This window comes from Grampus griseus (genome assembly GCF_964374135.1).
Source record: "Grampus griseus genome assembly, chromosome: 2".
NCBI classification, from domain to species: Eukaryota; Metazoa; Chordata; class Mammalia; order Artiodactyla; family Delphinidae; genus Grampus; species Grampus griseus.
This window is the reverse complement of record NC_139018.1, coordinates 13,796,812-13,820,353: the sequence shown is the minus strand read 5'-3', so window position 1 is coordinate 13,820,353 and position 23,542 is coordinate 13,796,812. Positions and strand designations below refer to the sequence as shown.

At 44.4% G+C, this 23,542-nt stretch overlaps 1 protein-coding gene across 1 annotated transcript in view; it reads left to right on the top strand.

Annotated features, from left to right (window-relative positions):
• KCNK13 (potassium two pore domain channel subfamily K member 13) overlaps window positions 1-21,094 on the top strand; it is a gene marked incomplete at both ends in the record, with an annotated part of 113,032 nt that extends 91,938 nt beyond the window's left edge. The window contains one exon of the mRNA XM_082648901.1: window positions 20,202-21,094. Within this exon, the coding sequence (XP_082505027.1) occupies window positions 20,202-21,094 (893 nt within the window). The remainder of the gene's footprint in view (window positions 1-20,201) is intronic.
• Window positions 21,095-23,542: the final 2,448 nt, after the last annotated feature.

Genomic DNA, 23,542 nt, shown 5'->3' with positions numbered 1-23,542 from the left:
CCAACCCACAAAGTCCAGAAAAATATTTGGAGCTAGCTACTTCAGGGAAGGCCTGTCTCATGTACAAGGAAGCAGATTTCCACTTTCAAGTGTACATGCTAAGGAAACTTCTTTAAGGAAGCCTATGGCTAACAGACCTCATAGGTAACCCATTTTAACCGACACGGGGACTCCTGTTCAGGGGGCTTCATTCTGGAGATTTCTGAGGCTTGAGAGATCTGTAGCTCATGGCCTTGCTGGGCTACATCATAGTAAGGGCCTGATCTGGGCCTTGACATTCCGTCTCCATCCCCTTCCTGCTGGCACTGTCCTGGGCACACCATGCTCTTTCGAGCCCCTTCCTAGGCACTGGAAGTTCCCTAGCCTGGAACATTGTTCCCATCATTCTTTACCTAGACTGCTCAGCTCAGGCATCCTCCATCTACCTCCCAGGGGAAGCCTTCTCTGATGTCCCTGGCACTCCTCCCCTGGCCTTTCCCTAAACCCAGTCAGAGTTAGGGGTCTCCCCACAGTATCACCTAGCACCCCAAAAGTCAGCAGGGTTTACTGATTAGGAAACAGCTTTGGAGTCCAAAAGACTGTATTTCTCTTACTGGTTCTGCGTCTTCTCGGCTATGTGACTCTGGGCAATTTATTGTACCCCCCATAAGTCTCATGTGGAAAATGGGAATAATAATACCAGTAGTACCTACCTCATGGGCTCCTAAAGTAAGTAATCCGTGTAAAGCTCAGAGCACAGAGCCCGGCACCCAGTAAACTGTTGCTATTATGATTATTATCATTCACTTATACTTGGTATGTTTCTGTCTTCACCGCTGCACTTGCAGGCGGGAACTGGATTTACTCTTTCTTCATGGTCTCAGGGCACAGCCATAGCCCGGCATGCAGTGGGTAGTCAGTGAATATTGTGGTATGAATAAATTTCCTGTTTGCTCAAGGTCCTCCACCTGATGTCACGAGAACTGGAAGGGGACCTGGGAGGAAACACGGGCTGCAACCTGCAGCCTCTGAGCTGTGAAGAAGATCCCGAGGCAGGGAGCCCTCTTCAGGTGCGGCAGCTGCAGCCACGTGCCCTGTGCTCCCAGCTTTTCTCCCAAGAGCAGTGACACCTGGCAGGCTTTATGCACCCACCAGGAAAGGTGCTTAGAGCAAGGGCAAACAGCCTCTGTCCTGGGGGCTGCAGGTGACGGTGAGCGGGTCCTGGCATGGACCTGCCACCTCATGTGGTTAGTTCCATTTGGATTCTGACCTCTACCTGGTCCCTCGTCTCTGATATGTCCCTATGCCTTGACCTCTGTCAGGATTCTTGTACTTTGTTCTACCTGGCTATAATTAGGTAGCTCATGTTCTCTTTGGTTTGACCTGAAAGCACTGGAATTTTCTGCCCTTGCCAACAATCCTGAGTGATCTCTACCAACCCTGCAATGGGCTTTCCTACCACAGTGCTGTGTTCTCGTACCCACAGTGCCTGCTCCCCTACCCATTTGAATAAAGACCTGAAAAGAGGTGAAGGGGCGAATCTTGCAGCTATCCAGGGGAAAAGCAGAGAGAGTAAAAGGTGCATGGGTGGGCCTGGGATGCAGAAGAAGCAAGGAGGTCACTGGGGCTGGAAGAGTAGAGGGGCTGGAGAAGTCGGAGGTGAATTAGGGAGGGGGCAGATGGGGTCCACTTTGTAGGTTCTTGTAAGGACTTCGGTGAATGGGGGTCACTGGAGGGTTTGGGACCAAGGAGTGTGTGATCTGACATATTTCAGAAGGGTACCTCTGGCTGCTGTAGGATGTTTCAAGGACAGCAGCAGGGAGACCAGTCAAGAGGCTACTGTAAGTATCCAGAGAAGACAGCTACAGCCTTTCTGCGCAGGTTAGAAATCAGAAATGGGGCCCACAGACTCAGCATCTGGCCCTCCTCTCCTTCCAGGTGCCCGCTGCTCTCAGGGCCACGTGCACGGCCAGTCAGTGGACAGTGCGGCCACTGTACGCTGTCTGTTACTGATGGCTGGCTCCAGTCAGATATGAATGGAAATGCTATTCCAGGTGCCATGGTGAGGGCAGGATGGTGGGTGTCAAGTGTACCGTGTGATTGGGCCATTGTGATTATGTAAGGAGTTTTCCCAAGGCGCACGATGAACACTCAAGTTTACAGAAAGCATCACTCAGCAAACGCTGTGCAAGGCACGATGCTTGGCCCCATATGTCAGTAACAGCGGCCCCTTTAAAGGGCTGACTTCAAACTTGAAGGCACCACTCTAGCATTTTGCCTGTATTAGGTCATTTAATCCCCACAAAAACCCTATGAGGAAGGTGTTACTACCTGGTTTTGCAGATGAAGGAACCAAAGCATAGTTTAAATAATTTGCTCAAGGTTAAGATAATGATCAAACCCTCTCTGCATCCCTTTCTAGCTGAGTGTCCTTGGGAAAGTGATGGGGCTCAGATGTGAGCCCAGACAGACCGACTTCAGGCTTGGTGTTCTTAACCATTGTGTGTGTGTGTGGCGGGGTGGCCCCGGGAGGGGGAAGGCTGAAGGAAAAGACTCTGCTTTTAAGGAACTTAAAGTCTAACAGAGTACGAAGAAGTGCTGATCCGGAACTCAGTCCAGGCCTTCAGGCCACAGCAAAATAAGAACACACAGATGAGCAAGAGAAATTGTGGGAGTTCCCTGGAGGTCCAGTGGTTAGGGCTCGGTGCTTTCATTGCCAAGGCCTGGGTTTGATCCCTGGGCCGGGAACTAAGATCCCACAAGCTGTGCAGTGCAGCCAAAAGAAAAAAGAAAAAAAAAAAGAAGAAAGAGAGAAGTTGTTTGTGCGGAGAGCAGAAGAGAAGTATATTCCAAGGGAGCTGTCAGGAAACCACAAATATCTGGACATGGATGGGACAAATTGCCCCTTCAGATAAATTCTGCTGCCTTTTGGGCCTCAAGTCACTTCGGCCAGGTTGAAGGAATCTCTCTGTTGAACCTACACCAACCACTCTCTTTTGCCTTCGCAGAGAAGCTCATCCAGAAGATTCAAAAGCACAAAGAGAGAGCTGACTTTTTTATTACAAATTAAACTTTAAAGCTTTGAGTATCTGGTATGTGCTGAGCTCACAGTCTAGGAATGGGCAAGCGTTCGTCAATAACTAGCGCGGTGAGGTCAGGGCCTGAGAGAAGCAGGAAAGGCAGTTGCCAAGGGCCTCGAAGGATGAGGACATATGTTCTGTTTTGTTTGGGGGTTTTTCTTGTGGAGGGGAGGGGGAGGCTCATAAAAAAATCTAGAAATAGAACTACCATATGATCCAGCAGTTCTACTCCTGGGTACATATCCAAAGAAATGAAAATGCTAATTTGAAAAGATGCACACATCCCACTGTTCATAGCAGCACTATTTACAATAACCAAGGTATGGAAGCAACCAAAGTGTCCATCAACAGATGAATGGATAAAGGAGATGTGGCACATGTATACAATGGAATATTACTCAGCCATAAAAAGGAACGAAATTGAGTTATTTGTAGTGACATGGATGGACTTGGAGGGTCTTATGGTTAGTGACATAAGTCAGAGAAAGACAAATACTGTATAATAGCACTTACATGTGGAATCTAAAAAATAAAGCAAACTAGTGAATATCACAAAAATAAAGACTCACAGATATAGAGAGCAGACTAGTGGTTACCAGTCGGAAGGGTGGGGGGGAGGGGGAAGATAGGAGTAGGGGATTAAGAGGTACAAACTAATATATATAAAATAAATAAGCTACAGGGATATATTGTACAACACAGGGAATACAGCTAATATTTTATAATAACTATAAATGGAGTATAATTTTTATAATAAGTATTGAATCAGTAAGTTGTATACCTGAAACTAATATAATATTGTAAATCAACTATGCATCAATAAAACAGCCAATAAGAAAACAGACAACCAAACAAATATATATGGTAGAGGGAAAGATTCTGTTCACACCACCTACAAAAGCTAAGAAACAGAATTCGGTGCGACAAGATTTGTGATGGATTTATATGAGGAAATTACAAAATTCTACTAAGGCTTATTTTTTAAAGATTTCTGTGAATGGATAGAGATACAATGTTTTCCTGGTGGGAAAACTCAATTTAGTAAGGACGTCATTTCTCTACAAATGAATCTCTAAACATAAGGCAACTCTAATCAGAAATCCAAATACCTTTTCTGGAACTTAACCAAATAATTCTAGCTCATCAGGGAAATTGGACATGAAATAAGCTGGACATTTTTGAAAAGAAAAAGGAGGAAGAGAAGAGGGGACAAGGAAGAGGGAAGAGTCTTCACGGATATTAAAAAAGGAGAACTGCTTGGGTTTTGGGTACCAGTCCCAGCATAGACAGATCAATGGAACAAAATACATAATCCAGAAACAAATTTAAGAAAGGTGCCGGGCTTCCCTGGTGGCGCAGTGGTTGAGAGTCCACCTGCCAATGCAGGGGACGCGGGTTCGTGCCCCGGTCTGGGAGGATCCCACATGCCGCGGAGCGGCTGGGCCCGTGAGCCATGGCCGCTGGGCCTGCGCGTCCGGAGCCAGTGCTCCGCACCGGGAAAGGCCACAACAGTGAGAGGCCTGTGTACCGCAAAAAAAAAAAAAGAAAGGTGCCTCTGATAAAAATGACATTTCAAGAGAGTGGAAAAAGAATGGACTATTTAAAAATGATGCTGAAGAGCCTACACATGTGACAAAGTTGTGTAGAACTAAATACACACACACATGAGTACGAGTAAAAAAGGCAACATGTAAATATAAGATGGTAGGTTATAGCAATGTTAATATCCTGGTCATGATATTATACTGTAGTTTTGCAAAGTATTAGCAAAAAACTGGGTAAAGTATAAACACACTATTATTTCTTATGATTGCTTATCAGTTTGCAATTATCTCAATAAAAATTTTAACTAAAAATAGTACTGAGAAAAACAAACTAGTATTTTCAAAATGTTAGATCCCTACAGTTAAACAGGAATGATTATCAAGTTTTAAAATTCAAACTGTAAGTGAATACCAGTATATTCTTGGGGTAAGGAAGGACTTTTCTCTCCATGACTCCTAAAGCCAAACGCCACAAAAGAAGATTGATGGAAACTGATAGATTTTCCTACATAAAAGTTAAAGTTCAGGGCTTCCCTGGTGGCGCAGTGGTTGAGAGTCCGCCTGCCGATGCAGGAGACACGGGTTTGTGCCCCGGTCCGGGAAGATCCCACATGCCGCGGAGCGGCTGGGCCCGTGAGCCATGGCCGCTGAGCCTGCGCGTCCAGAGCCTGCGCGTCTGGAGCCTGTGCTCCGCAACGGGAGAGGCCGCAACAGTGAGAGGCCCGCGTACCGCAAAAAAAAAAAAAAAAAGTTAAAGTTCGGCATAGCAACAAAACATGTAAAAATAAACGACAGACATAAATTGGGAAAACTATTTCAACATATGTAAAAGATGACAAGTTAATTTCTTAAAAATCTATGAAGTGCTCTCACAAATCAATAAGAAAAACAGTAGATACCCTAATTGGAAAATGGACTAGACATGAATAGGAGTTCACAAAAGAAGAGAAACAGAAGGCCAATGAACATGAAAAATGTAGGCAATGAAGCAGAAATTGGTAGAGAAAGAAAGTATAAATTATGGAAGAAATATAGTTGAAGGAAGCTGAGAGGTGATATCTTATTTACTGATACCTGATTACTGATACCTGAGTTAGCTCAGCGTCTGAAACATAGCACATGCTCAATAAATGTTTGTTGCAGGGATGAGTAAGCAGAGAGAACACAGGTTACTTGTCAAGGAGAAGGAATACTTCCAGATGCACATGGGAGAGAAGAGAAAGGTAGAAGTGTAGCATAATTTTAAGGGAGAAATGGGCAAATTAGGTGGACTTTGATCATACAGCCTGTTTTGCCAGTTAAATCAGAAATGATGTCATCAGAAGAAAATCCCTTTGTGTCAACTCCAGAAAGCCTCCAGTGAAAGTACACTCAGATAGGAGAGTCCCTGAGATAAAGTTTAGGGTTTAAACCATTCTTTTCAAGGCCTATTGTCTGAATATGCAGCCGCTCACGCTTCTTCCCATCCCCCAGTGGGTAATGAGTGACTTTGCCCTTTTCCAGCCCCATGATTTTGCCATCAAATCTGATGCCGCTCAACATAAACAGTGTGACTGACGAGATGCACATCAGATTCAGGGTGCACCTGAATTCTGGTTTGCACTGGGCACCTCAGACTTGTTCTCCAACTTTTAAGTTCACATTTCCTTTTTCGGAAGTAACTTAGCAGAGACCCTCGCATTTGGGTTAATAGCCTAAGTTCACAGGAAGTGTTTGTCTTCAGTGTTTTTTCCCTCAGTGGAAAAATCAGTCCTAATGAACTAGCCCTTTCTTTCCCCACGACTAGCTAAAATACCATTTTATTATACTATTTTCAAACAGCTCCGCCGGCAGTTGTTATACCAATTCCATTTGTGCCACAGGTGTCATGGTGCTTTCTGAAATGGGTTCTCGACTGGCTTTGGGCAAAAGAAAGTTATAATTGCTTTCTGGAACTAATAATATCAAAATTAAATGTTTTTAAGAAAAGGCCCCAACCGAGCCCCTCAAGGCACAGTTTATTACAGAGCAGTGACTCATTTAGATACAGCCCAGAAGGTGCCTCTACCAAGAATGAGGTTTGAGTTTCTAAAGACTTTTTCAAAGAAATGGAGGGTAGGAGACTAGAAGCAAAGGAAGGAAGGGAAAAAAAGGAAAGAAAAACTTGATTTGCTGCAGGGAGCTTTGATTTCCTAGAGCCTAGTTTTCTTTGCAAACATGAGGATGTTTGCCAAATGTTTCTAGGAAATTGTAGGTGATGCAGGGTAGGTATGGGTCCAGTAGTAACGTACTGTCTTAGCTCAGGCTGCTATAACGAATACCGTAGACTGGCTGACTAATAAACCACAGAGATTTCTTTCTCTCAGTTCTGGAGGCTGGAATTCCAAGATCAGGGTGCCAGCTTGGTTAGGTTCTTGGGTGACAGCTCCCTTAGGTGTTTCAGACTGCTATCTTCGCCTTGTATCCTCACGTGGTTGAGAGCAGAGAAGAAGAAACTAGCTCTCTCTGGTGAATCTTATAAGGGCACTAATCCATCATGACAGCTCCACCCTCATGACCTCATCTAATCCTGTTTACTTCCCAAAGGTTCCACCTCCTGATGCATCACGTTGAGGGGGTAGGGTTTCAACATATAAATTTGGGGAGGACACAAACGTTCAGTCTGTAACATGTAGGAAATTTCATGAGTTTCTAGGGAAGCAGTACAGACTGGGGAGGAACATATATTATGATAGTATAAATAACACATTGATTTCTTCAGTCTTATATGATTCTGTCATTTAGCTTGCCTGGGCCATACTTCTTTCATCCTTGTTAGATCATCTAAGTAAAACCCTAAAAGCTAGAGAAACATCAGTATTCTGTAGGTCTTTGACTTTCACACCAGATTTCTAGAAGCACTAGGGTCCCACGAAGGAGCTAAAAGGCTGCTGCTGTGGGAGAAGCGAGGTGTTGAGAAGGTGGGCTGGGAGCCATCCCAGGTCAAGCAGAACAGGTGGGCATCACTGTTGTGTACACCAGCTCCCACCACTCTAGGAGAACCTTACATCCCTCTCAGCAGCAGCACGAAATTCAAAAAGGCAGGTGCATTTGCTTGTGCTGTATCTGGATATCCATTAAAATAAAGGTATCAATTTCATAGTGTCTTGCAGCCAGATCCTCTCACTCATGTGGAAGAAAAGGCACCTTTCATCAGTTGCCACCTGTGTTGTGCTAACATTCTACTTAATTGAACCATTTCTTTGTAGTCTTGGGGAGGGCAGTTTTGTTCAAGAGAGAACATAATTACAGGTGCTTTTTTTTAAATAAATAAATAAATTTATTTATCTATTCATTTATTTTTGGCTGTGTTGGGTCTTCGTTGCTGTGCATGGGCTTTTTCTAGTTGCAGTGAGCAGGGTCTACTCTTTGTTGCAGTGCGCGGGCTTCTCAGTGCAGTGGCTTCTCTTGTTGCGGAGCACGGGCTCTAGGCACACAGGCTTCAGTAGTTGTGGCTCGTGGGCTCAGTAGTTGTGGCTCGTGGGCTCTAGAGTGCAGGCTCAGTAGTTGTGGCACACGGGCTTAGTTGGTCTGCAGCATGTGGGATCTTCCCCGACCAGGGCTCAAACCGGTGTCCCCTGAATTGGCAGGCAGATTCTTAACCACTGCGCCACCAGGGAAGTCCCTAGGTGCTTGTTTTTAAGGAGTAGTTTCACTATTTAAAAATTAAGAAAGGGCTTAATTTGTGACCGTAGCCACAGGGCACAATGCTGGACCAGGAAGGAAAACTGAAAGAGGCCAGAGAAAGCCAATTTCGCGTCCCATCGTTCCTTCTTGGTAATTTTCCAGTGTTTGGTTGTGGAGAAAGAACCGTGTCAAAGGCGAGACATTCTTAGCTTGATGTTACTAGTTAGTAAGGACTGTCTTTTTAGTTTGTATAAGGAAGATTAGGGTGACCACAAACATGGTGTCATGTGAAATCCCATCAAGTCAAAGGGATGCTTTGTTTATCGGCAGCACTCAACAGAGTGTTTAGGATGGGAAAGGAGAGACTTTTTAAAAGTTTTAGAAGGTCTTCAAGAACGATGAGTCATCCTCTTGTTCCTTTGCCTTAGTACAGGGGTGCCTCAAGTGTGAGGTGAGTGGAAGTTGTTTCTCTCCTGTAGGGCGTGTCAGCATTTGGTACACAACCACAGCTTTCCATTAGAGCGTTCAAACCCTGGCTTGTCATAGAAAAATCCTGACAGGGTGTTAACACAAGCAGTTTCTGGTGTTATTGTGTTGTTTGAGTGGTCATTTACCATTAAAAACTTCACTATAAACAGGTAAGTGTGTGTTGTGTACGTTAACTTCAGTTTATACCCTAGCAGCAGTTAGCCATCAATGGAAGCATCTCTTCTGGAATCCATTCTCAAGATGTGGCTGTTGGGACTTCCCTGGTGGTCCAGGGGTAAAGAATCCGCCTGCCAATGCAGGGGACACGGCTTCAATCCCTGGTCCGGGAACTAGATCCCACATGCTGCGGGGCAATTAAGCCTGAGCGCCACAACTACTGAGCTCGCGCGCTGCGTGCTGCAAACTACAGAGCCCACGCACCCTGGAGCCTGCGCGCCACAACTAGAGAGAGGAAACCCATACGCCACAACTAGAGAAAAGCCCGTGCACCGTAACTAGGGAGAAGCCCTACAATGAAGAGCCCACACTGCAACAAAAGATCCCATATGCCTCAACGAAGACCCTGCGTGCTGCAACTAAGACGCGACGTGACCAAAAACTAGATAAATAAATTAATTAAATAAATTTTTAAAAAGAGGTGGCTGTTTAGCACTATGAATATTGTTATGAAAATCTATGCCATAGGGCTGGGGTCCCCAACCCCCGGGCCAAGGAGGGGTACCGGTCCATGGCCTATTAGGAGCCAGGCCGCACAGTGTGGCCAAAATAAAAAATGGAGGGAGGAGCTGGAAGGGCAGGGAAATAGAGAAGATGCCTGGTGAACAAACTGCAAGTCCCAGAGGGAAGTCATTTCATTATCCATCGCTTGCTATGTAGCAGACTGCTCCAAAGTAGTGGCTTAAACAACAACCATGGACATTTCTCATGATTCTGTGGACCTGTTGGGCTCAGCTGGTGGTTCTTTGGTTCCATCAGGTATCATCTGGTGTAACTCATACAACTGCATTTAACTTGGAGCTTGACTGGGGCTGGAATGTCCAAGACGGCTTTACTTAATATCTGGGGAGGCCTGAATGGCTGGGGAGAGCCGAGCCTCTTTCTGCAGCTGAGGGGTCACGCTTCTTACACGGCAACTCATGGATCCAGAGAGAAAAAGACAAAATTGCTGGGCTTCTTACCATTTAAGCCTGGAACTGGTGCAGCCTCACTTCTACCACATTCTGGTGATCAGAGCAAGTCTCAAGGTCACCCAGGATTCAAGGGGAAGCGAAGTAGGCTTCACCTGTTGATGGGAGGACCAATAAATGCTTACAGGGATGGGAGCAGTTAGCTCAAAATCATCTCTGGAAACAGTTGACCACAGGCAACAAGAGTAAAGGAGGGCAGTCTGGATGGAGAACCTGGGTTCAAGCCAAGCCTCCACCACTCATGAAGGTTACCTGGCTTACTGGTGCCTCAGTTTTCTCACCTGTAACACAAAAACTTGGACGTGAAGCCTGTATAGAGATAGTGTGCCTGGTGAGACCCTTGACTCTTCCATCATTGGAAACCACTCCCCACCCCCCAACCTCCCCCCCAAGAATAATCCACGGGGTCTGCTCTTGCCCCCTTTTTCCTTCCCAGTTGAAATTGGAGGGTCTTTTGAAAAAAACACCCACAAACCCCTATGAAACCTCTTTCATCCCACACAAAGAGGCTTAACATTTCTGAATCAAAAACCAAAAAAAAGAACTTTACTGGTGGCGCAGTGGTTAAGAACCGCCTGCCAATGCAGGGGACACGGGTTCGAGCCCTGGTCCAGGAAGATCCCAGATGCCGCGGAGCAGCTAAGTTGTGCATCACAACTACTGAGCCTGCGCTCTAGAGCCCGTGAGCCACAACTGCTGAAGCCTGAGCGCCTAGAGTCCGTGCTCCGCAACAAGAGAAGCCATTGCGATGAGAAGCCCGTGCACCGCAACGAAGAGTAGCCCCCACTCGCTGCAACTAGAGAAAGCCCGCACGCAGCAAGAGACCCAATGCAGCCAAAAATAAATAAATAAATAATAATTTTAAGAACCCCCCCAAAAATTCTAAAAATAAAATTTTTTTATTAAAAAATTTTTAATAAAAAATTTTTAAAAAGATTATGAAAACATTTATTCAAATCAAAGTTTGATTTCTCGGTGTATTAACGAGATGAATCAAGAGGAATGCTTCTTCTGGGCAGGTGTTTACCTGCAATCTGAGGAAACATTCCAGAATATTATAAAATATTTTTCTCAGTTTAAAGGTAATAAATGATATAAATCATTAAGAAAGAATTATCACCACCCTGAAATAACCGATTAAAACTTTTGTGTCTTTCCCTTTATTTTGTTTTTTTCTGTGTATGTTTGTGGCAGACATTGCCTGTTTTGAGGTCCCTCTCTTCCTCAGGGGTGCTGGTAAACCCTGACCAGTCTAAGAGGAAATCCACTCCTCCTGTAGATAACTGGTTTGAGAAGTGGGTGTGTGACTTGGTGCTGCTTAATGGTATACAATGGGAATTTTGCTAGGGGGTTTCTGGAAAGGATTCTCTCCTCCGATAAAGACGTAAACAAGGCAGGAACACAATATGTTCTGACTCTGGACACTGATGTGTGAGGAGGTAACTCCTGAAGCTTTTGGCGTGGAGGGGGGACTAGACGGCATGTTGATGGAGCCAGAGCCAGAAAGGTGAAATGTTAGAAAGCCACCTAATGAACCGTTCCTGGAGCTGCCCTATCTCCAAATTTCATGTTCTATGAGATAATATATCCCCTTCATGTTTAAGCTACCCCTACTTATGATTTGCTGCTACTGGCATCCAAAAACACCCTAAGTGCTACAATATATATAGCTGTATACATATATTTTGTAAAGTTTATTCTTTCATCCAACAAATATTTAATGAGGATGTCCCAGGCTTGAGTCATTCCGCAGACACACTTTGGCTCTGCTTTTTTCCACTTAACATTTTCTCTAGTCATTAAAAATTATTTGTACATGTAATTTTTAAATTGAAACATAGTTGATGTACAATATTATATAAGTTACAGGTGTATAATATAGTGATTCACAATTTTTAAAGGTTCTCCATTTATAGTTATTATAGAATATTAGCTATATTCCCTGTTTATATGTCCTTATAGCTTATTTTGTACATAATATATATATCTTATGTATACAGAATTTTTAAAAATTTATTTTATTGAAGTATAGTTGATTTACAATGTTTTAATTTCCACTGTACAGCAAAGTGATTCAGTTATGCATATATATGTATAGGTATATATTCTATTTCATATTCTTTTCCATTATGGTTTATTACAGGGTATTGAATATAGTTACCTGTGCTATACAGTAGGTCATTGTTGTTTATACATTTTATATATAAAAGCTTACATCTGCTAATCCCAAACTCCCACTCCATCCCTCCCACATCCCCCTCCCCCTTGGCAACCACAAGTCTGTTCTCTATTATCTGTGAGTCTGTTTCTGTTTTGCAGATAAATGCATTTGTGTCATATTTTAGGTTTCACATATAAATGATATCATATGGTATTTGTCTTTCTCTTTCTGACTTACTTCACTTAGTTTGATAATCTCTAGGTCCATCCATGTTGCTGCAAGTGGCATTATTTCATTCTTTCTGATGGCTGAGTAGTTTTCCATTATTTATATGGACCACATCTTCTTTATCCATTCGTCTGTCAGTGCACACAGGTTGTTTCCATGTCTTGGCTACTGTAAATAGTGCTGCTATGAACATAGGGATGCAGGTATCTTTTCGAATTACAGTTTTGTCCAGATGTATGCCCAGGAGTGGGATTGCTGGATCATATGGCAATTCTATTTGTAGTTTTCTGAGGAACCTCCATATTGTTTTCTGTAGTGGTTGCACCAATTTACATTCCCACCAACAGTGTAGGAGGGTTCCTTTTTCTTCACGCCCTCTCCAGCACTTATTATTTGTAGACTTTTTTTTTAACATCTTTATTGGAGTATAATTGCTTTACAATGGTGTGTTAGTTTCTGCTTTATAACAAAGTGCATCAGTTATACATATACATATGTTCCCATATCTCTTCCCTCTTGCGTCTCCCTCCCTCCCACCCTCCCTATCCCACCCCTCTAGGCGGTCACAAAGCACCCAGCTGGTCTCCCTGTGCTATGCGGCTGCTTCCCACTAGCTATCTATTTTATGTTTCGTAGTGTATATATGTCCATGCCACTCTCTCACTTTGTTATTTGTAGACTTTTAATGATGGCCATTCTGACCGGTGTGAGGTGGTACCTCATTGTAGTTTTGATTTGCATTTCTCTAATAATTAGCAACGATGAGCATCTTTTCACGTGTCTATTGGCGATCTGTATGTCTTCTTTGGAGAAATGTCTATTTAGGTCTCCTTCCCATTTTTTCGACTGGGTTGTTTGTTTTTTTATTCCTGCGTAGTATGAGCTGTTACATTTTGGAAATTAAGCCGTTATTGGTCGCATGATTTGCAATATTTTCTCCCAGTCCGTAGGTTGTCTTTTCATTTTGTTTACCATTGCTGTGCAAAAGCTTATGAGTTTGATTAGGTCCCATTTGTTTATTTTTGCTTTTATTTTTATTGCCTTGGGAGACTGACCTAAGAAAACATTGGTATGATTTATGTCAGAGAATATTTTGCCTGTGTTCTCCTCTAGGAGTTTTATGGTGTCATGTCTTATATTTAAATCTTTAAGCCATTTTGAGTTTATTTTTGTGTAGAGTGTGAGAGTGTGTTCTAACTTCATTGATTTACATGTGACTTTCCAACTTTCCCGACACCACTTGCTGAAGAGACTGTCTTTTCCCCATTGTATATTATTTCCTCCTTTGCCAAAGATTAATTGACTGTAGGTATGTGAGTTTATTTCTGGGCTCTCTATTCTGTTCCATTGATCCCTATGTCTGTTTTTGTGCCAGTACCACGCTGTTTGATTACTGTAGCTTTGTGGTATTGTCTGAAGTCTGGGAGGGTTTTGCCTCCTGCTTTGTTCTTTTTTCCCTCAGGATTGCTTTGGCAATTCTGGGTCTTTTATGATTCCATATAGATTCTAGGATTGTTTGTTTTAGTTCTGTTATGTATGTGTAATTTTTTGTTGTTGTTGCTGTTTTTTGCGGTACGCGGGCCTCTCACTGTTGTGGCCTCTCCCGTTGCAGAGCACAGGCTCTGGACGCGCAGGCTCAGTGGCCATGGCTCACGGGCCCAGCCGCTCCGCGGCATGTGGGATCTTCCCAGACCGGGGTACGAACCCGTGTCCCCTGCATCGGCAGGTGGACTCTCAACCACTGAGCCACCAGGGAAGCCCTATGTGTAATTTTAATGACTTCATTTTAATGGCTACTTTTATTTAGTCCTTGCCCTGTTATCTGACACTTAGGTTGCTAAAGATTTTCATTATTAAAAGTAAAGCCAGGGTGACATCACTGTATGTAATTAGTCACATTTCTAATACTTTGGGGGATATATTCCTAAAAATAAAAAAAACAGAGAGAAAGATATATTTTTAAGATGTCTGATGCATATTCCCAAATTGCTTTCTAGACAGTTTATGCCAATTAGTATGTCCCCATGCAATGTTTGAAATTTGCTACTTCATCTGAAGTCACTCTCATAATATACATTTTTCCCCAAATGTTTCTGGAAAAAATTATGATTTAAGTCTACAGGACACATTTGCCCAACAAGTCAATGGCATAAAAAAAAATGGAAATGGAGACTGTTAACAAATGAAAGTGACTTAAAAGATATAATGCATGGACCTTGTTAGGATCCTGATTCATACAGATGGTCTGTAAAAATATATTTTTGAGAGACTGAAATATGGACTGGGTATTGGTGTTAAAGAGTGAGTGTTGGGCTTCCCTGGCGGCGCAGTGGTTGAGAGTCCGCATGCCGATGCAGGGGACACGGGTTCATGCCCGGTCCGGGAAGATCCCACGTGCCGCAGAGCGGCTGGGCCCGTGAGCCATGGCCGCTGAGCCTGCACGTCCGGAGCCTGTGCTCCGCAACGGGAGAGACCACAACAGTGAGAGGCCCACGTACCGCAAAAAAAAAAAAAAAAAAAAAGAGTTAGTGTTAATTTTGTTAGGTGTGATAACGACATAGTGGTTATACTGGGAAAATAGAGTCCTTGTCAGTTACAGATGCATCATTATTAATGGATGAAATGGCATGCTGTCTGGGATTTACTTTAAAAAATTCCAGCAAATAAAGGGGGTAGGGTGGAATAGGAGAAACATGATTGGCAAGATCTGAACAATTGCTGAAACTGGGAAATGAGGGCTTATTATAGCAGTCTCTCTACCTCTGTGTATATTTGAAAAATATAATGCAAAGCTTTTTGATTTTTCATCTTGACTAATTTTGAAAGAATATGTAGTTGACACTATACGCATAAAAGGGTGGGAGACGGCAGACCTAGTCTCCTCTCTTCATGGTCTAAGTGAAGGGCTCTTTAGGGGTTGACTGGGACGCTGGCAGTGCCTAATTGCTTCATTCCTGGGCCCAAGGACACCAGGGAGCCCGGTTTGGTCCCAGGAGCACATTAAAACAGATCTGAAATGGCCAAGGGAGCTCAGCCGAAGTAGACTGCCAGGCGAGCTCCCTTGGCCTCCAAACCAAACCTAGGTGCCCTTGATCCCCAATCAGCTACCTCATCTGCTCCCAGACTCAGGGGCTGGACACAAATCAGGAGACTGCAGGCTTGAAGCACAGGAAAGAAACTGTATATTGGAAAGCACCACCTGTGACAGTCAGATTCATTTGTGTGCCTATGAAATACAAAGAGACCGAATGCATGGGGTGTAACAAGTTTTTTAAACCGATGTAATGGCATCACTCGTTGGGAGAGGCACACGTACGTTCAGAAACGTAAGTGAAGACTGTAGGGTTTCAGCTTCTGATTCAGCCGATCCCCTGATTTTGGTACCAGATCTGGCAGCTGCTGCAGTCTGGGTGTCTATGTAAAGCATTAGACGCTTGGTTAATTTCCCTCTCAGTTCTGCTTACAGTGTGTACACCTGACAGTGGTTTCACTCACTTAGCGTAGGCAGGTAGAAAGATCACAAGCCTGGGAGACGAGATAAATCTAGGTTCTAACTCTGGCTTTACTTTACATCTGTACACCCGGGAGCGGGCCTGGGTATTAGGAGTCAGTGATACCTGGCAGAGGGCAGGCCTTTGATAATACCTGTGTCCTTTTCCTCCACTAAGGAGGACCCTGAGGCTTATTATTCCCAATTCAAGGGATCCGTAATGCTCAGTATTATGGGACTCAAAAAAGTGGGAGACTTTCTATGAAAAAGCCTGCATTATTAGCTGACACACTGTTAAGCTCTGAGAGTAGTAAAGCCATGGCAACACCTCTAACTGCAAATATTAGGAAGCTGTCTCCCGTTGCTTCTATGAATAACACCGCTTGTGCCATCTTCTGTCATTTTTGCTGATTGAAAAGATGGTAGTGATCAAGCAAATAGTGCAGGTAATCGAAAGTCACAGGTTTAGGGAGGGTGGGAGGGAGGGAGTCGCAAGAGGGAAGAGATATGGGAACATATGTATATGTATAACTGATTCACTTTGTTATAAAGCAGAAACTAACACACCATTGTAAAGCAATTATACCTCAATAAAGATGTTAAAAAAAAGTCACAGGTTATCCTTTCTTTCATAAAATTGAATGTTTTAAAACCAACCAAACAAGATAGAATATAGAGATTTTAAATCCCTGGAACGTGTTGCAAAATCACTAGACGTCTCAGTCATTGGAAAAAAATCAGCTTGTCAAGCTTGTCAGCTGGCTTCAGCAACACGTCTACATGGATCTCAGTCATTCATCCCGAGTGAGGCTGCATTTGGGACCCTGAAGCCAGGATAGCACCACTGTGACTTTACTTTGGCCCTTGACTCACTCTGCCTTGTTTTGCAGACAGCAGTTTATCTGTCGCAGCCTGGATGATGGGCTCCTGGAGGCCGAGGACCTTGTCCAGGCCATCATTGTGTGGCCCAGACACCTAGTGCTGCCCCTGACCTTAACAGATGCTCAATAAATAATTGTTCTTACCTTTGACTGAGAGCTACTCATTACTCCTGCTTCTCTGCTCTCCAAGAGGAAAATCATTAAGTTCCTTCTGGGATCAGAGGAAGATTTTGTAAAAGAAAACATTTGCCCACTTGCGTCTTGCGTTACACAAGAAAGCTCTCTGATTGTTGGCAAATGCCTCCCCTCACTCCTCCACATATACACCTGTTGTTACCTCTGGGCCTTCCCTTATTTTTAATATATTTTTTAATTTAACAAATACAGCTCAAAAAATGAGTTGCCCTGTTGAATTGTTTTTTGTTATTGTTGTTTTTTATTGGGATATAGTTGCTTTACAATGTTGTGTTAGTTTCCACTGCACAACAAAGTGAATCAGCTGTATGTATACATATATCCCCTCCCTCTTGGACCTCCCTCCCACCCCACCCCCCATGCCACCCAACTAGGTCACTGCAGAGCACCCAGCTGAGCTCCCTGTGCTATATAGCAGGTTCCCACTAGCTATCTGTTTCACTCATGGTAGTGTATATATGTCAATCTCAGTCTCCGAATTCATCCCATCCCCTCTTCCCCACCGTGTCCACATGTTCATTCTCTACATCTGTGTCTCTATTTCTGTCCTGCAAATAGGTTCATATGTACCATTTTTCTAGATTCCACATATATGCGTTAATATACAGTATTTGTTTTTCTCTTTCTGACTTACTTCACTCTGTATGACAGACTCCAAGTCCATCCACGTCTCTACAAATGACCCAATTTCGTTCCTTTTTATGGCCGAGTAATATTCCATTGTATATATGTACCACATCTTCTTTATCCATTCCTCTGTTGATGGACATTTAGGTTGCTTCCATGTCCTGACTACTGTAAATAGTGCTGCAGTGAACATTGGGGTGCATGTGTCTTTTTGAATTATGGTTTTCTCAGGGTATATTGGGCCTTCCCTATTTTCAATAACTTTATCCTTTTTTTGGAATGTTGTTGGGTCAATAAATGGCCGCAGATAAACGTTTCTTCTTTTTCCTGCGTGTTGCCTCGGTTCTGTTTCAATGAAGACAGCCGCAATACTCTGCTAGCCTTACAGCTTTGGGGCAAGGGCTCCAGCTTTCATTTTTATATCTTCTTAGTGCAGAAGCATTCACAAGCTTACTGGTTTCAGGAATTCACTGAGCCAGAGGAGGTCCCCCCCCCGCAGCCCTAAGTGATCAGGAACTAATCACTCCACACCTTGGTCACTCCTCCATGTTCTTCAGACTGGGTAGAAAAAGACACTGCTCTCAGCTCAGTCCTTAAACTCAGTAAGTTTTTTCTTAATTCTCTACTACTTCAACCGCCTCATTGCAACTCAAGCTTGGGGATAAGAATTAAAGTTACTAACAAGAGAAAAGACAGCAAAGAGAGAATTTCCTTACATCATAATGAAGATATCTAACAAATGAAACCTACACTGTCAAGAGTCACTAAAGGCCTTTAATTTTCAAAACAAGAGTTCCCAGAGAAGAGATGATGGTCTGACTTTCTCTCTACCATTAAAGGGCCAGGACTGTAACTCCCAGTGGAATTATTCCCTGCCCCTCGCTCCTTCCTTACCTGATCACCCATTCCACTCCACGCCAACCAGCTAAAAAGCAATCAATATCTTCCTGCAGGCTCTTGGCTATATATTGTTAATTTCCTACCCTAGATAGACCCTTGTATGCTGAGAAAGGAAAATTGAATTTACTTGGAAAACTAAATGGTAACGCAGTATGCACACCTAGGTGTTTGGGAAAGGTGGCCCATTGGCTCCACATGAGGAAGCAGGAAGTCATAATCCCAGAAGTTCACAAATCGCGAGGTCTGATCTGACCACGTCCCAGGATGCACTGGGAGGCAGCCACGGGCTGAGCTGTGGCAGCAAAGAAAAGTGTTGGCTTGATGATAGCAGGGTGTTATCAGGAAAGAGGATAATGGGTGAAACCTAGAGATCCCAATGATGCGGCCTCGGTTAGGAAACTGAGCTTGACAATAAAGGAAAAAGAAGGAAGGTTTGACAAAGAAGGAGGTTTGACTTGAATAAAAAATCTGAACCCAGGGTGGCATGATGAATACTTATTTTTCAGATGGTGTTTATTATCAGAAGGACTTTGATGCCCATCCCCTCAAACAAATCAGACTCCTCATGTTTACTGAATCATTTGCTTGGAAGAATTTCGTGTCCCTCACGGTGAGCTGAAGATTAGTGCCCCTGAGTGAGAAATACTGAGTGTATTTTTCTTCCGTTTCTCCTTTTTCTTAGTGATGTCCACTGTCCTACAGTTGGTATCCTTGGTATCCTTACTATCATATCTGTGTGTAGGGGTAGAAAGGTCAAGAAAGTCAAAACTGTGAACAGTAAGAGACAAAGGCAAGAGAGACTTTTTATATGTTATCAAACTATAACAACTGACACGTCAGTTACCACTCCCAAAGCATGAGAGTTTTGTTTAAAGATGGGAAAATCTTGAGCAAATTGTTCATTTCCGTATATGCTGGCATGTGCTGTTTCTCTGCCTGAAACATCACCACCACCACACACACACACACGCACACACACACACGCACACGCACGCACACGCACACACATATACACACGCACACATATATACACACACACACACACACATACACACACACACACATATACACACGCGCACACACACACACACACACGCACACCCTCCTTGCCTTGCCTAACTCCTCTTTAGCTTTAGGTCCTCCCTGTTTAGTCTTCCTAGACTCCAAGTCTGAGATGTGTTTCCCTCTTAATACCTCCCATAAGACCCTGCACATTCTCCAGCACCATGCTTATTACAACACTGATCACAAAACAAAGTAATCACTTCACTACATTGGAGCTCCATGAAGGCAGAGACCAGATCTATCTTTCTCCACAGTTCTATCCCCCATTCCTGGAATGGCAGCCAATAAGTGTTTATAGAATAAGTGAATTCTGTAAGACTTTTCTTTGTATGAGCCTTTGTTTATCTCTCTGAACAACGTCTGTTAAGTATGGTCGTTCAGGTCATCTACTGTATGAGGACATCTACAGCAGAATCGGGAGGGGAGGCTGAAATCCAGCCCACATTCTCACCACCAAGCCACTGTCAGTGGTGGTATCCACTCAGAGGAAGAGGTACCTTGTTCTGATTTGCACTGTGGCACCATATGGACTTTGAGCAGCCCAGCTCTGAACAACACTTAGTGTCTTCAAAAGCAAGTCAGAATTCTCCCTCTCCTTCCTAGAAAGGCTAGGACAGAGTGCTTTTACGAAACTGTTTATTCAGGTCCTTTGCCAGCCATCAAAGCCAAGACTGACCCCCATTCACGGCCGAGATCTCCCTCACTCTCCTCTGATTTTTGTCTCCTGCAGGGTTTGGGATGACGACTCCGGCAACAGTAGAAGGAAAACTCTTTCTGATCTTTTATGGCCTCCTCGGGTGCTCCAGCACCATCTTGTTCTTCAACCTCTTCCTGGAGCGCCTGATCACCGTCATCGCCTGCATCATGAAATCGTGCCACCAGCGGCAGCTCCAGAGGCGGGGGGCCTTGCCCCAGCAGAGCCTGAAGAACCCGGGGAAGGGTGAGGTGGACAGCGCGGCTGGCTGGAAGCCCTCCGTGTACTACGTCATGCTGATCCTGTGCATGGCCTCCCTCCTCATCTCCTGCTGCGCGTCCGCCATGTACACCTCCGTGGAAGGCTGGAGCTACTTCGACGCGCTCTACTTCTGCTTTGTGGCTTTCAGCACCATCGGCTTTGGGGACCTTGTCAGCAGCCAGAATGCCCGGTATGCTAGCCAGGGCCTCTACCGCTTCGCCAACTTCGTCTTCATCCTCATGGGCGTCTGCTGCATCTATTCCTTGTTCAACGTCATCTCCATCCTCATTAAACAGTCCGTGAACTGGATCCTGAGGAAGATGGATGGTGGGTGCTGCCAACAATGCCAGAGAAGACTCTTGCAGTCCCGGAGGAACGTGGTGATGCCAGGCACTGTCCAGAACCGGTGCGACATCTCCATAGAAACGGATGGAGTCATAGAGAGTGACACGGATGGGCGGCGTCTCTCGGGTGAGATGATCTCCATGAAGGACTTCTTGGCGGCCAACAAGGTCTCACTAGCCATCCTCCAGAAGCAGCTGTCCGAAACGGCCAATGGCTGCCCCCACCAGACCAGCACTCTGTCGTTGGACGATGAATTCTCAGGGGGGATAGGAGCCTTTGCAGTAATGAACAACAGGCTGGCAGAGACCAGTGGGGACAGGTAGGGGCAAGGAGAGAATGGACAACGAGGGTACTGTCAACCAGCTCAGCTCTGTGCCCTGGCTGGGTTCATTCTGTTCCTTCTAGCCTGGAGCCCAGCTTGAGAAATCTCATCTTCTTGTCTCCAGCAAACAGCCACTTCCCAGGGCTGCGGGAACCTGCAGCCCCGATGCCTTTCTCCTTATCTTTATTCTTTAAGTCTGAATTCAGTCTTTTAAAAATGAGCCACAAAAGCAGTCTAAGACATCATATTGTCTTCTTTACCCACCTTGCTCCAGGGCTTTAACTGCCTAAGAGAGGGAGGGCTTCCTTCAGCCTTGATCTCCTGCTGCTCTATCCTTCATTTGGAAGTAAAAATCCTGAAGATCCTGACTTTCCCCTGGAACTCTGAACAGCTGAATTCACTGCCCCTCTTAGTCCCGTCAACAAAGGGAGGGTGGGAACCGTTTGAGAATGTGACTGGGCTTTCTTTTTGCTGGGCTTCCTTCTGGGCAGATTCATCCATGGGGCCATGGCTAGGGAAAGCCTCTGTTCCTCTTTATACCTGCTTCTCAATTTTTGTTTTTCTTTTCTTTTGTTTTTAAGCTCTTAACGCTTGACTAAGGTGTCTGTGGGACCTCAGTGTGGTAAGAAGAGGAAATTCAGCTTCAGGCCTTTAAACTGAGGCATGGTGGTGGGAAGACTCACTCTCGTCACTAAAGAATAGAGCTTAACGTGTTAAGCTCTATTCTTAACACGTTAAGCTCTGTTCTTAACACGTTAAGCTCTATTCTTAACACGTTAAGCTCTGTTGAATGGACCCTTTGAATGGTCCCAGAGCCCGCTTCATTTTTACCAGGGTTTGGGGCCCATTGCAAAGATAATGGCTGACTATTTATTAGAATCGAAAGTTTAATAAATCCTCCTTTTATTAACGAAGATTACATGAGTGCTCATTAAGGGCATTGCGGGGAGGCTGCCTAATTAAACAGGCACGTACTGCGCTCAGAGAAAAAGGAAACAGGAAGTTCACTTCTAGGAATGCGGACATCATCTTGGATTCTTGGCTGGAGAAACATTCTAGACCAGATAATGAAACTTGGCTTCACTTGTCTAATCCGTTTCAGTTCTGCCTTGTGGTATCGTAACAAGTCTAATTACATAACCTCCCATGTTGTTAAAGCGGTCCATGCTAGGAACAAGAGCTGTTGATCTTCTACGTCTGCGCAGGAGAGAAGATTTGGGGGGATGAGAGCAGAGTTCATAAGAGATAGCTGCACTTTTTATAAGATAAGAATGGTGTCCAAAAGGCACTTTCAGAAATGAGGAAGAAAGATGGGCGCCATAAAGAAGACAAAGCAGAAAAGCTCTGCCCAATGAAACTGAGCTGTTGAGCAGATGGTTCCTAATGGGAGGACCCTTAGGGACCATCCCATTCAACCCCCTTGTGTTTGACACAAGGAAACAGAGGCACGCGGGGATTGCTCCTTGTCTGAATGCTCAGGGCTGATGGGACGCAGCTAGGAGAAGCGCCCAGGTCTCTGCTGAAGTCTGGGCTCTCCACCCATACTCTACCCAGCCTCGGAACACCCCCAACAGCTCCCTCTCCAGGCTGAGTTGCTTTTTCTTCCAGCTGGCAAACCCAGATATTTTCTTTACGGTACCAGGAGTGCCCTAGAACCAAAGTGCGATAAGCAGCAGCGCTGGGCTTTGAACTTAGGGCTGTGAAGCTCCAAAGTCAGAGATCCTCAACCATTACCTTGTATCACTCTTACAGGGCAGCAGCCTGGAGCTACTGCAAAACCCTTGTTAGGAACTTCTGATCATAAACTGAGCTCCCTGGGGGCTCTTCCCTGCACGAGGCACTGTGGGGATGGGGAGAGCATCTGGGTCCCTGCCCGTAGGGGATTTCTTGATCTCCACATTCCTGGTACAGGGACTGGCACGAAGCAAGGCCTTGCTTTCTAACCTGGGTCCCTAGAGATCTCGCAGGTGTACCAAGAGGCCAAGGAGCATCAGTATAAGCAAGCCTCATCTTCCTGGAGGGTCAGTTTTACTAAATGATTTTTGCAGAGAAATGTTATGTCAAAACACATCTATTTAAGTAGGTCCCGAAATTGGCGTAAACATTTAAGCTAAACATGAAAAACATTTGTGATCTTATGATGAGCTTTCTAAGTCTTCTCAGAGTCTCAGAGGATGAGTTTGTTCTCCTCTAGGTTGGGGGTTCCCTGGTGGAAACACTTGAGAACCAGTGTAAGGAGAGAAAAGTGCAATGCATTTAGGATGGATGGATAGATGGATGGGAGTAACATGCCAAAAAAATTACAAAACTAGGAATCTTTGTTTAGATAAACCTCTTTATACTTACCCTTAGGCGTGAGTTGGTCAATAAGAGAATTTCTAGATAGTAATATCAAAGCTGGAGTTCAAAACCTGAAGCCCACAGACCCCCTAATATTGTTATGTATGTG